The sequence below is a fragment of the Bos indicus x Bos taurus genome, chromosome 1 (assembly GCF_003369695.1).
Source record: "Bos indicus x Bos taurus breed Angus x Brahman F1 hybrid chromosome 1, Bos_hybrid_MaternalHap_v2.0, whole genome shotgun sequence".
In the NCBI taxonomy this organism is placed as follows: domain Eukaryota; kingdom Metazoa; phylum Chordata; class Mammalia; order Artiodactyla; family Bovidae; genus Bos; species Bos indicus x Bos taurus.
Genome location: NC_040076.1, coordinates 93850533 through 93864604, shown reverse-complemented (window position 1 = coordinate 93864604; position 14072 = coordinate 93850533). Strand labels below are relative to the sequence as shown.

Genomic DNA, 14072 nt, shown 5'->3' with positions numbered 1-14072 from the left:
AGGCAAGGAGGTATAGAGGCGTCATAATTCTAAGAAAAGAGCTATTTAAAAGATGTAACATAATCACTTTATCTTTGCGGTAGATTAAACTGAATACTGCCCATGATAAGATCAAGGCCTTTAGGGAACAAGACATAGGAGAGGACATTTTTATAGAAAAAGAGATAGGGCTGGGTAACCTTGAGGATTCTAGGAAACCAAAAGCTAACACAGAGTTCTGAAGAGGATAGAAATATATAAACGAAATCTTTAAGGACAATGATAAAAAGGTGATTCATACCTTTGGACAGCTGTCGCACTTGCCCCTTCATAACATCCTTTGAATCAGTTATGTTATCACCAAATAAGCCATAAACTTTGGTGTCTTTGCTCATGGTTCATAGCTGGAATTTCTTTCTACCATTCTTTGTATCTCAGTCAGTTTTGGAAATCTTTCTCATCCTTCTCACCCCTTACTTAACTTTATTCGATCCCTCCTTTGTTCCTGTAGTCATTTGCTACTGCAGTTGCCTGACTTTTTATTTTGTCCGCTTTATGATAGTTAATTATGGGTTTATTTCTTTCCTTAGGTTTTGAGATGCCCTTTGTGATCTCTATGACGAGGATAGGATGATTGTCTAGCTTAACGTAAATTAAGTAATAAAGAGATGGTTTAATTTTGTGATTACATTTCAATGGAATCTAAGTTAATCCTACAAGCTCACATTATACCCTCTGCTTGCATGGATAGTACTTACTTGCAGTTATTAACCCTTCATTTTACCTGTGCGCATGATTCAGGGCAAGGTCGGGTTTCCTCATTCGCAGATAGCATGCAACAAGCTTTGTCTCAATGAAACTTGCCACACTAGCTATATCTTCAGCAGATGCTTCAAATGGTTTTCCCAGAACTGCCCCTTTGCTGCAAAGCTTTAAAAGAAAAATAAATACAGTGCTTTAAATTTTCTAATCATCTTGACAAATAATTGATCTTTTAAATAAACAAAACATAATATATACACACACTTTTCCAAACAAGTAAAATATTAACATTTTGATTGTAAATTAAATAACTTATTCCTGTTCACTATTAAGTGACTATAAGTAACACATTTTATTGTAAAATGCTTCCTGTAAAATATTTTTAAAGTATGATATATTTTAAAGGGGTGTCATTAGCTAAGAATGTCTATTTTAAAAATAAAGCACACAATAAGCAAAGATATTAACAGAAAATCAGGTATAAATCATATTAAATACCAGTGCTTTTATGAAAACCCAGCTAAGCAATAATGTAGCACACTATCAGGTTTGATTTAATATAATAAGGGTATCGGAAGTAAACTCCTAGGAGCCATTAACATGATTGGTGATTAATTTGAGTCTGAATCATATTCTCTAGGATGTTATTGAAAGAAAAGAAGTGAAAATTCATTAGAATTTATTGGCAGAGGCCACAGTATCTGAAAAACATGGCAGGAATGTGGAATTCTTAATAAAAATTCCAGGAAGTCAATGGTTTCTGGGCACCATAGATAAACTGCAGAGGAAGAAAATAATTAATTTTGGGGAGAGAACCCCAAATATTAAGAAGTATCAATAATATGACAAGGATAGATTGGTACTTTTTTCTCCCCCTTAGTTTTCTACTGTTCCGTAGAATCAAGGCTGGTGGGGGAGGACAGACTCCACCACCACTTAGTGACCTTAGTCAGAATATCTGCTTCTTTGCTATTTTTATATATTTGCTATTGCTATTTGCTATTTTTATCTCCTGTATGCTTTTCGCACCAGGGATAGTAATATTTGAGGATTAGTACCTATTTGTATATATCTCTGTGTAAGATTTCTTGTATTCTAAATCCTGTTTTTTAAAAAATGTTATTTAAACTAATTTTCTTTTATAGATTAAGTTGAGGTTGCCTTGCCATTTACGTTAACATTATTGTCTATTTTTTAAAGTGCAAATAGGTTGAGAATGGGTTTATTCTGTTCTAAAATGTGTTTCTCTTCTTAATTTTATCCAACAACTATAAGCTGAAGGAAAATCTAGATGTTTTACATCCTTTGTTTGAACTGGTAGTTACCTGGTACTACCTAGATATTCTGTCAACTATAATAATTCATATCATTTTAAAAAGTCTTTTCCAATTTGATGGGATACATTTTTTACTACATATATTCAGTCAATAATTATTTATTAATTGCTAGTAATCGTCAGACAAAAAATACTACCCTTACATTTTAATTTGGTCTAATTAAATTGGTTTTATTTAATAGGTCTTTTTAATAAATTTTGGCTATTTTAAATTCTGTGTAAATTCCTATTTTTGCATTCCTTGCCTATTTCCATTGATGTTTTAATCTTTTTCTTATTATGAGAGCTCTTTATAATCTAGTATTCATTATCCCATACAACTATGTACACAGAATCAGACATAAAGGTTTTTCCCCCTCTAACTGCCCTTCATAAAAGAGTCAACTTCTATCCATGTATCCTCAGAATACATTTCTCAATTATTTGGCAAGTTGGGGGAACAAAGACTTTTATGGAAGATACAAAGTATTTGTAAATGACCTTAGTCAAGGCTGTTTCCATGCTTTATAAAGATTACCTGATAAAATTCATAATAAAAGAGACAAAGTATTTAACAGTGATTTAGTAACTATTCCTGAGAGTATGACCTCACAAATGTCAGTGTGGTTGTAAACAGACTTTAAAATACAGTTTAAGAAAGTGTTATAGTTTGAACATGATAGCTTGGACAGCAACTCTCCTCTTCTACCAGTTTGATCCTATATGACCCTGGGATACCTAAAATAATGGTTGTTTAGGAAGAAAAAATGTTTTTGGATAACACAGCTTTTTATAAAGTCAGTGGAAAACAACATAAGTAGAAATTATGTAGTATCATTTGTTAGCATATCATTGTATTAAAGTTCTAGACTTTCTTGAGTAGTTTTATCCTTTAAATTAAATCAGCATATTTCCCCCAAATCTTAAATGCTCAAACCTCATGGATTTTTTTCACATAAAATCTTGGGCTTCCCTGGTGGCTCAGACGGCAAAGAATTCACCTGTAATGCAGGAGACCTAGGTTCGATCCCTGGGTCAGAAAGATCCCCTGGAGAAGGGAATGGCTACCCACTCCAGTATTCTTGCCTGGAGAATTCCAGGGACAGAGAAGCCTGTTTGTTTAAAATCTTAAACATAAAAGAAACAAGCCCCACCTTGTATATGTCCTTTGCCCCTTCCTCCTCTTTGTTCGTATCAGGTGTGATAGAGCAGATATAGCTCCTTTCTCAGGCATACTTTTTGTAGGATGAATACAGGGGCCATTAGGGTAGTAACTTCCACAAGGACATTCAGATTCTACATGGCAAGAGGAAACTGACCTTCAAGTTTAATAACATTAAGACTTTGTGAACATTGAAAGAAAGTGAAAAATAAGCTCCTGATCTAATGTTTGCTATAGTCTCTACTTCTATGAGTTTCAAGGCCAAAAAAGGAATAAAATGATCAATCTTAATGCTCCAGAGTGCATACTTTATGAAACCAAACTGTAAGCAAGGAAAGACAATAATAATTTTTCAGTTCACATTAAAATGGAAAAACACGCAGCCTGTATATTTGTGGTGATCGTGATTTATCAATCAAGTACTATAAGATACAGAACTTTCTGATTTTATCAAAGGTTACCTTATTTGTTTGCCAGAGTGATGTGTCTTTGAAATAAGCTTTGCAGTAAGGCAAATTGTTACAAATATGTTGATGTTAAAGGTAGAAGTATAGAAAATATAGACAAAGTACAGGTATCAGGATTATAAAGGACATTTCAGATATTTTGTTGAATTTTAAAATTTCAGGTAGTCATTTGTGAAGACTAACAAGTGAATTCTCTAGAAGATGAAGGACTTTAATATGAGATGTATTTATTTGCATGCAGGAAGGGTGACTTATTTCAAGTTGCATTTGTCTAAAGCTATACGCTTTAGCTTTTTGTGAAAAAAGTCATGGAAACAAGTTAATAAAACTTTTAAACTACTTAATATAGTAAATTAATGAGAAGACTTTGAATTAGAAAACAAAAATTAGGTGTGAAATTTTTGTTTTAAAAAGAAGCATGGACAAGTTAAAAGCATAATTTTTTAGGAAAAATGAAGTAAAAACTCTTATGGGTATAGTTGTTGTTTTCATGAGAAACTGGATATTAAAATTTCAAAATGTAATAGTAAATTTCAGTAGTAAATTAAAATCACAGGCTAAAATTTTAATTAAAAATACATACTTTACAAAATATATTTGATAGTTTTCTGAAAATAGCCTGATAATACTTCAGTTATAAAAAGTTATTAAAAGTTTATAAAAAGTTATAAAACCTTTTTCTAAGGTATTTCAAAGTTGTTTTAAGAAATAAATATCAAACCTATTTTCAGAAATTGTGGTACAATGGAATTTCAAAGTTTGTTTTAAAACACAGATAAAAATAACAGAAAGCCCAATAATAGCAGAAAAAACCAAGATTAAATATTATGTTATGGGTCCCATTCTTAAAAATACAACCACGCATTTTTCTTTAATTAGTATCGTCATTAGTAAGATTGATTTTGCTAAAAGATTCTCACTTAATAGAATATTGTATGATGACTGTTTGCCCACCATACTCGACATAATTTTGAGTGATCCTTGCAGATCTAGGAAAGAACAATAAATCTTTAAAAATGAGGCATTATTTTAGCTATCAATTATCTACAAATTACAGTATATATCATTCAATTGGAAATTTTTTAAGCTATTTAATTGTCCAGGAAATTATCAAAAGAAAAAAAAAAGATGGAGAGTAAGCTACCCATAACTCTATTGCCACGTCTAATTGTCATTAATTTCCTGCATATTTCCTAACATAATTTTCATATTTTTATAATAAATTATAATTGTAGTTAATAGTCCCATCTTTTTAAATAGTTTTATTTTTATGTTTTTAATTAAAATCTAAAACATTACTCACGTTATAATTATAGTTGGATATTTTGATATTCTTACTCTCAGCAAGTGATAGAAATATTAGAAAGTAAGTCAGCAAGGATCCTGATGATTTGCACAACATCATTAACCAATTGAATGTAGTCAACATATTTTGCTCAGCTGCCCTGGAAAATCACTGAAAATTCAACAGTTAAAAAAAAAAAGAATCCAGTTGGAAAGTGAGAAAGACATGAACGGAGTTTTCTCTGAAGAGAACATGCCAATGGTGAATAGGCTCATAAAAAGATGTTCAATGTGTTTATTGTTTGACATCATTAGCCATCAAAGAAATTTAATTTAAAACTACAGTGAGATATCACCTAGTAGAATGGCTAAAAAGTAGTAATAACATCAAAATGGTGACGAGTTGGATCACTCACACTTTGCTGATGGGAATATAAAATGGTACAGCCAGTGATGAAAACAGTATGGCAGTTGCTTAATAAACTAAACATGTGACTACTGTACAACTCAACAAGTACACACTGGGCACTTATCCCAGAGAAATGAAGACTTCAGTTCACAGAGAAATCCATACGTAAATAATATTTATAGCAGAAAGAGAACCAGAGAGCTCACTCAGAGTCTCCTTTTTTTTGGGGGGGGGGGTGTCTCTTTTATAAGGGAAAAAATCCTCTTCAAGAGGGCTCCACCTTCAAGACACCTAATCACTTCCCAAAGTCCCCACCTCCAAATACCATCACGTATGGGATTCAGATCAGATCAGATCAGTCGCTCAGTCATGTCCGACTTTTTGCAACCCCATGAATCGCAGCACACCAGGCCTCCCTGTCCATCACCAACTCCCGGAATTCACTGAGACTCACATCCATCGAGTCAGGGATGCCATCCAGCCATCCCATCCTCTGTCGTCCCCTTCTCCTCCTGCCCCCAATCCCTCCCATATGGGATTAGGTTTCAACAAATGCATTTTGGAGGGACAAATATTCAGTGCATATCTTTCATTACTCATTTTACAGACGAGGAAACTGAAGTTTGGAGTGTAATCTTCTCAGGTTACAGTATTAGTAATTTGAATTTACACCTAGATGTCTGGCCCTGGAGTCTGTGTGTTTAATCACTACGTCAGTGCTACATGGTGACACTTCAAGAGCTACTGATGCACAAAAACAGAGAGCAAGCATTTAGAAACTTTCACAGTACTTTGATAGAGAAATATTGTATCTGTTGAATTATAATAAAATTGCTGTTGTTCAGTCACTAAGTCATGTCCGACTCTTTGCAACCTCATGGACTGCAGCACTTCAGGTTTCCCTATCCTTCCCTAGCTCCCAGAGTCTGCTCAAACTCATGTCCATTCAGTCGGTGATGCCATCCAATCATCTCATCCTCTGTTGTCCCCTTCTCCTCCTGCCTTCACGCTTTCCCAGCATCAGGGTCTTTTCCCACTGGAAAAGTTCTTTGCATCAGGTGGCCAAAGTATAGGAGTTTCAGCTTCAGCATCAGTCCTTCCAATTAATATTCAGGACTGATTTTCTTTAGGATAGACTGGTTGGATCTCCTTGCAGTCCAAAGGACTCTCAAGAGTCTTTTCCAGCACAATTTGAAAGTATCAGTTCTTTGGGGCACAGTCTTCTTTATAGTCCAACTCTCACATCCATACATGATTACCGAAAAAAACATGGCTCTGACTATATGAATCTTTGTTAGCAAAGTGATGTCTCTGCTTTTTGATATGCTATCTAGGTTGTTCATATCTTTTCTTCCAAGGAGCAAATGTCTTTTAATTTCATGGCTGCAGTCACTGTTGGCAATGATTTTTAAGCACAAGAAAACAAATTATGCTATTGTTTCCATTTTTTCCCCATCTGTTTTCCATGAAGTGATGGGACTGGATGCAATGATCTTAGTTTTCCAAATGTTGAGTTTTAAGCCAGCTTTGTCACTCTCCTCTTTCAACTTCATCAAGAGGCTATTTAGTTCCTCTTTGCCTTCTGCCATTAGAGTAGTATTATCTACATATCTGAGGTTATTGATATTTCTCCTGGCAATCTAGATTCCAACTTGTTATTCATCAGCCCAGCATTTGGCATGATGTACTCTGCATATAAGTTAAATAAGCAGGGTGACAGTGTACAGCTTTCACATGCTCCTTTCCCAATTTTGAACCAGTCCACTGTTCCACGTGCAGTTCTAACTGTTGCTTCTTGACCTGCATACAGGTTTCTCAGGAGGTCAGTAAGGTGGTCTGATATTCTCATCTCTTCAAGAGTTTTCCACAGTTTGTTGTGACCCCCACAGATAAAGGATTTCATATAGTCAATGAAGGAGATGTTTTTCTGGAATTTTCTTGTTTTTTCTGTGATCCAAACAATGTTGGTAATTTGATCTCTGGTTCTTCTGCCTTTCCTAAATACAGCTTGTTCATCTGGAAGTTCTTAGTTCACATACTGCTAAAGACTAGCTTAAAGAATTTTGAGCATTATCTTGCTAGCATGTGAAACGAGTGCAGTTATAAGGTAGTTAAAACATTCCTTGGCATTGCCCTTCTTTGCAACTGGAATGAAAACTGACCTTTTCCAGTCCCATGGTCATTGCTGAGTTTTCCAAATTTGCTGGCATATTGAGTGCAGCACTTTAATAGCATCATTTTACACAGTTTGAAATAGCTCAGCTGGAATTCCACCACCTCCACTAGCTTTGTTTGTAGTAATGCTTCCTAAGGCCCACTTGATTTCACACTCTAGGATATCTGGCTTTTGGTGAGTGACCACACCATTGTGATTATCCAAGTCTTTAAGATATTTTTTGTACAGTTCTTCTGTGTATTCTTGCCACCTCTTCTTTTTTTTTTATTTTATTTTTATTTATTTATTTTTGCCACCTCTTCTTAATCTCTTCTGCTTCTGTTACATTTTTGCTGTTTCTGTCCATTATTGTGCCCATCTTTGCATGAAATGTTCCTTTGGTATCTCTTAATTTTCTTGAAGATATCTAGTCTTTCCCATTCTATTATTTTCCCTCTATTCTTTGCATTGTTCACTTAAGGAGGCTTTCTTATCTCTCTTTGCTAGCTTTGTATTTTTGTGTCATATTTCCCTTCATTTTTTCTAGTAATTTTTTTTTACTCTATTTATTAAAATATCAGTCTGCAACAGATTGGGACAAAACCGAAAAGAACTGGTTCTTTGCCACAGATAATGAAAAGAACTTTACTAAGTTGTTAAAAATTTAGATAATTAAGAAATTATGAAGAGAAAACAATTCACAATTTCATTATATAAAAATGACCATTCTTAAATGTTAGATATTGGTGTGGATATCTCCATCTTACCTAGCTTTCTATCTATTGATCAATCATCTATCTACATCTTTATCCTTCCATTTGCAATAATGATATTATTCATTATCCATAGTATTATGTTTCTTTCTTTGAATATATCTTGGGCATTAATAAATATAAATTTATGCCATTTTTCAATGGCTGCATAATTTTACTAGATCCTGATTTAATATTTTTCCTAGTGGGAAATTTCTCCAGAGACTTGAGAGTTCTTAATGTCATAAATAATATACATCGAATAGCCTTATGTATACATCTTTGTTCAACATTTGATCATTTCTAAATTTTCATATTCTGTTCTAATGTCCTCTTACATTATATGAATTGCATGAATTGCCAAGTCAGGCATAGACATTACAATCCCAAAAAGCATATTTTAGAAAATATACAACATGAAAGTGCTTTCCAGAAAAGTCTTATACTTTTGCCAACAAAGTGTCTTTCTTGTTTTTCCTATATCCTCATGCACACTAGGTATTAGCAACGTTTTAATCTATTCTTTGCTAATCATATGGGCAACAAAGATTATTAAAGAAAGCTCTCATATGTATTGGGCATGTGTATGTATACACTTCATGAATTTTATTCATTTTACAATTGAGATATTCTAATTCATATAGATTTATTTTATTCATATAGTGTATATTTTGGAGAAGGCAATAGGATCCCACTCCAGTGCCTTTGCCTGGAAGATCCCATGGGCAGAGGAGCCTGGTAGGCTGCAGTCCATGGGCTCACTGAGAATCAGACACGACTGAATGACTTCACTCTCACTTTTTACTTTCCTGCATTGGAGAAGGAAATGGCAACCCACTCCAGTGTTCTTGCCTGGAGAATCCTAGGGACGGGGGAGCCTGGTGGGCTGCGTCTCTGGGGTTGCACAGAGTCGGACACGACTGAAGCGACTTAGCAGCAGCAGTGTATATTTAATTAGATTTTTTCCAAATATATAATTTATTTTGAGTTATGTGTACCACGCTTTAGTGTCAGGCTTATGCTGGCCATATAAAACAAATTGGAAAGATTCCCATCTTTTTCAGTACTCTGGAACACTTGGAAATAGTTTAAAAAATTTCAGCCCAGCTTTTTTAACCTCTTTTTTTTTTTAATTTGATTATTGTTATGTGTAGGTTTTCAATGTTTTGTATTTTGTTCATTTATATTTTCTTAGAAAATTATGTTTCATTCAGACTCTAAAATCTGTCATTATAGTGAAGAATATTATATTCTTAGAATATCTTAAATGCCTGTGTAGCAGTGGTGTCATTCTTTTTTTCGCTCTCAGTACTATATAGTTCTGTTTTCTGTTTCTTAATTGGAATTGCAGGGATTTGACTTTGTTTTCTTAAAACCAACATACTCTTAGATTAATTTATTAACTTTAATATTCTTCTTCCTAATTCATTGCTTTGGTTTTTATGTTGGCTTTGTTATTTTTTCCTTCTACATTCCTAAGGGATTTTGTTTTGTTTCTCTGTACTTTTTAAAAAAAAACTAATATCTTTAATTAATACTTAACTCATTTATTTTAGCTTTTCTCATATAGAAGTGTGTTGTGTGCTTTACTTAGGAAAAAAATTCACAGCTTTTATTTCCACCTATTTTTTTTTTTTTTTTTTGCCAACAGCTCTTTAAGAAAGTGTGTGCTTCTTATTCTTTAAAATGTTACCACTTGCTTTTCTTGGTTACTTATAAGACTAGACCATTTTGCATATTTGTTAGTCATTTATATTTCATCATTTGTGGGTTATTTACCATTTGTCAGACCCTTTACCATTTGTCTTTTATGCTCTTACTCTTTCTCTTGTTTATTTTTATGAAATCAGTCATGGGTGCCTGGAGTTCTTGCATGTTCTGCATTTCTTTCCCCATCCTACAAATTTGAACTTGTCTAAAGAATTTCCTCCTACTCTATGTGGTAGCCTTTTTCAAGGTACAGGTGTTATGACTGCAGGAACTCAATGCTGAGGGACCCTTCTTTACTACATGGGACAAACCTTTGAGAAAAAAAGTGGTATAGACGGAATAAAGCCAAAGATTAAGAGATTGGAAAGCCTGATGTTGAATTCTGAAGATCTTCCCTTGAATCAAAATATATAAGATAATTTGGAAAGGTAGTATTCATTTGTTATTTTGAAACAGTGAGATAGGGATTTGAAGAAAATAGAATTATTAAGAAATTGAGAATTAAATTGTAGCATAAATTTTAAACTAGAAGAAATATGTAAAGAATAAGTGATAGTATCAGTGAAATACAGAGGACAATATTGAAAATAGGAAAGACTTTAAAGACTTCATTACTAATGAATGCTTATAATTTCTGAGACTTTTTCTTGTATATAACTACATGTAACTTTTTAGTATCTCCATAAAGTAGATAAAACAGTTTTCCCATTTGACAAATACTGAAACCTATGGGGGGAGAAAGTCAACTGCATGATAAGGATGGTAAACAGACTTGTGCTGGTGACCATTTTATAGAGTATAGGGATGTGGAATTATAATGATAACCTCTTGAAATTTGTACACTGTGTTTTTAAAAAAAAATAAAAAATGTATGCCAAAAGAAATCTAGTGGTTTTCCCAGGGGCTAAAATTGATGGAAAGTTCTCTTTCCTCCACATCAGCCTCCTTGTCCTAAATTATTCTGTTCAATACTTTTTTTTTTTAATTGTTAGTACCTAGCACCCTTATTAGCCATTCAGTAGAACTTCTCATGTAAACTTCCAGTGGTTTTTCTGTTGGAAAATGTGAGTTCAGTATTCCATCTGAGTTTAATGCTTCCCTTTCTTTTTACCGTGTAGAATCTTTCCTAAGGCCTGACTGCACAAGAGATTGGTCCAAACCAAATACTAGAGATTGAGTTGGTAGCTGCTTCTTGGTTCTCCTTGCAGCTCACCTTGGTACTATTAGAACTTACATATAGAACTTCCTTTGCCTGGAGAATCGTAAGGAGAAAAAAACAAAAACAAACTTCAACCTCTAGAATTCACTGCTCTTTCTTTTACTACCTCTTCTCATTCATATCTCAAGGGGACATAAAACATTGCTTATCAATTTCCATTTCCTAAATGTTGAAGAATTGACATTTATGCATAGATATAAAAAGAGAGTACTAGTAGTGGAATTAAGGGATGAAATAGCACTGAGAGCCCCAGAAATAAGTCCTTGAACACAGTGGGGAACTTCTGGCATTCTAGCTGCAAAAGGCCCTGTGTCTCTGAGTTGGGCATGCAGTAGATATAGGTGATAGTCTGCTTTTTATCATCTGTTCTTCCTTGAGGCTTTGTTTTTTGAAAATCCTACCTGGTGCCTGACAGACCTTTGCAATGATCTTCCTGTGGATTAATGCATATAGAAGGATGGGCTTTAGGCACAAGAGCTAACCACCATCCTATCCTGCCAATTTGTCAATGGGATCTTCACAGTCTCTTTTTAGATACCAAGCTAAATGTTCATGCTGCAAGGGTCTCATAACTAATAGTTTTCAATTTTAATAAATATCTTTTTATACTCTCTTAACAGACTAGAAAGAATCTCTACACCATAGAATAACACTCACTGGTTTTAAATTTTCTCTCATCTTATTACATGAAAGAGGAATGAATCAGAGAGCTCATCCCTTGTAACTTTCCACACAGTGCCACATAGATCTACTAAAGTGTCTCCCTGGGAGAGAGAGAGTATGTGGGGCTGAGAGATGCAGAGAATTATGTTCACACATCACTGAACTTAAAAGTACCATCAGGGTTTTAGGAGCAGTGCTTTTCAGCCAAGTAGGCCAAGATGTGACCTCTATTAAATTTATGGGAATTGGAGAAATGAGGTTACTCCCTGGGTGACATGCTGTTGAATGACAGTAAAAAGTAATTAATCACTCCTACTCCTATTTGTTAAAATAGCTATGCTTCAATCTTTTTTTTTTTCCCCCTTTCAAGTAGCCTTAAAATAGAGGTGTGGCCACAGTGGGTTCCTTCTACTGTGTTTCACCTTGATCTGACCAGCCAGTAATTTGCTTATGCTCTGAAGCATGTAAATGATACACATTAACCTTCAGGGTTTTTTTCAGGGATACCCCTAAACTCCAGCTATCTGATGTGCAAAGCAGATTAGAAATATGGCAGGAGTGAAATGAATTAATATAATAAATCTTCCTTCTTGCCCAGGAATTTTAGCTCATAACGATAGCTATTTTAAAATGAAGATAATGTTAATAGTGTGCTTGTTTCAAGGTATTATTTATATTATAAAGTAAATGTATTATCACATACAAAGTCAGCTCTAGTACAGTAATTATAATAGCCAGCAGATATTGAGTGTTGACTGTGTGTTTGGCATTGTGCTAAGTTCATATAGTATTGCACTCGATATTGTCTTTTATTGATGATATCTTATTAAATATTTTACTCCTAATTTTCAGGTAAGGAACTTGCCTGAAGAGAGGGTACTAACTTATTTGACAATAAGTTCTAAAACTATGTTTTAAATCCAGGTCTGTCATGTCACCTAGATCCTATATTTTTTAGATAGCATTTTCCTTGGCTGACCATTAATGAGTCACAGTCATACCTAGAAGGACAAATGTGAATCTTAACAGTTATCATTAGTGCTAGTTTCTTACTTCAGTTGGGATCAGTTCAGTCGCTCAGTTGTGTCTGAGTCTTTGCAACCCTATGAATTGCAGCACACCAGGCCTCCCTGTCCATCACGAACTCCCGAAGTTTACCCAAACTCATGTCCATCAAGTCGGTGATGCCATCCAGTCATCTCATCCTCTGTTGTCCCCTTCACCTCCTGCCACCAATCACTCCCAGCATCAGAGTCTTTTCCAATGAGTCAACTCTTCACATGAGGTGGCCAAAGTACTAGAGTTTCAGCTTTAGCATCATTTCTTCCAAAGAACACCCAGGACTGATCTCCTTTAGAAGGGACTGGTTGGATCTCCTTGCAGTCCAAGGGACTCTCAAGAGTCTTCTCCAACAGTTCAAAAGCATCAATTCTTCGGCATTCAGCTTTCTTCACAGTCCAACACTCACATCCATATATGACTACTAGAAAAACCATAGCCTTGACTAGATGGACCATTGCTGGCAAAGTAATGTCTCTGCCTTTTAATGTGCTATCTAGGTTGGTCATAACTTTCCTTCCAAGGAGTAAGCGTCTTTTAATTTCATGGCTGCAATCACCATCTGCAGTGATTTTGAAGCCCCCCAAAATAAAGCCTGACACTGTTTCCACTGTTTCCCCATCTATTTCCCATGAAGTGATGGGACCGGATGCCATGATCTTCGTTTTCTGAATGTTGAGCTTTAAGCCAACTTTTTCACTCTCCACTTTTACTTTCATCAAGAGGCTTTTGAGTTCCTCTTCACTTTCTGCCATAAGGGTGGTGTCATCAGCATATCAGAGGTTATTGATATTTCTCCTGGCAATCTTGATTCCAGCTTGTGCTTCTTCCATCCCAGCATTTCTCATGATGTACTCTGCATATAAGTTAAATAAACAGGGTGACAATATACAGCCTTGAGGTATTCCTTTTTCTATTTGGAACCAGTCTGTTGTTCCATGTCCAGTTCTAACTGTTGCTTCCTGACCTGAATATAGGTTTCTCAAGAGGCAGGTCAGGTGGTCTGGTATTCCCATTTCTTTCAGAATTTTCCACAGTTTATCGTGATCCACATAGTCAAAGGCTTTGGCATAGTCAATAAAGCAGAAATAGATGTTTTTCTGGAACTCTCTTGCTTTTTCCATGATCCAGTGTAT

General features: G+C 34.7%; 1 protein-coding gene across 1 annotated transcript in view; it reads right to left on the bottom strand.

Annotated features, from left to right (window-relative positions):
- SPATA16 (spermatogenesis associated 16) overlaps nt 1-14072 on the bottom strand; it is a 254091-nt gene that overhangs the window by 199524 nt on the left and 40495 nt on the right. Inside the window, 1 exon segment of the mRNA XM_027550835.1 lies at nt 764-909. Within this exon segment, the coding sequence (XP_027406636.1) occupies nt 764-909 (146 nt within the window).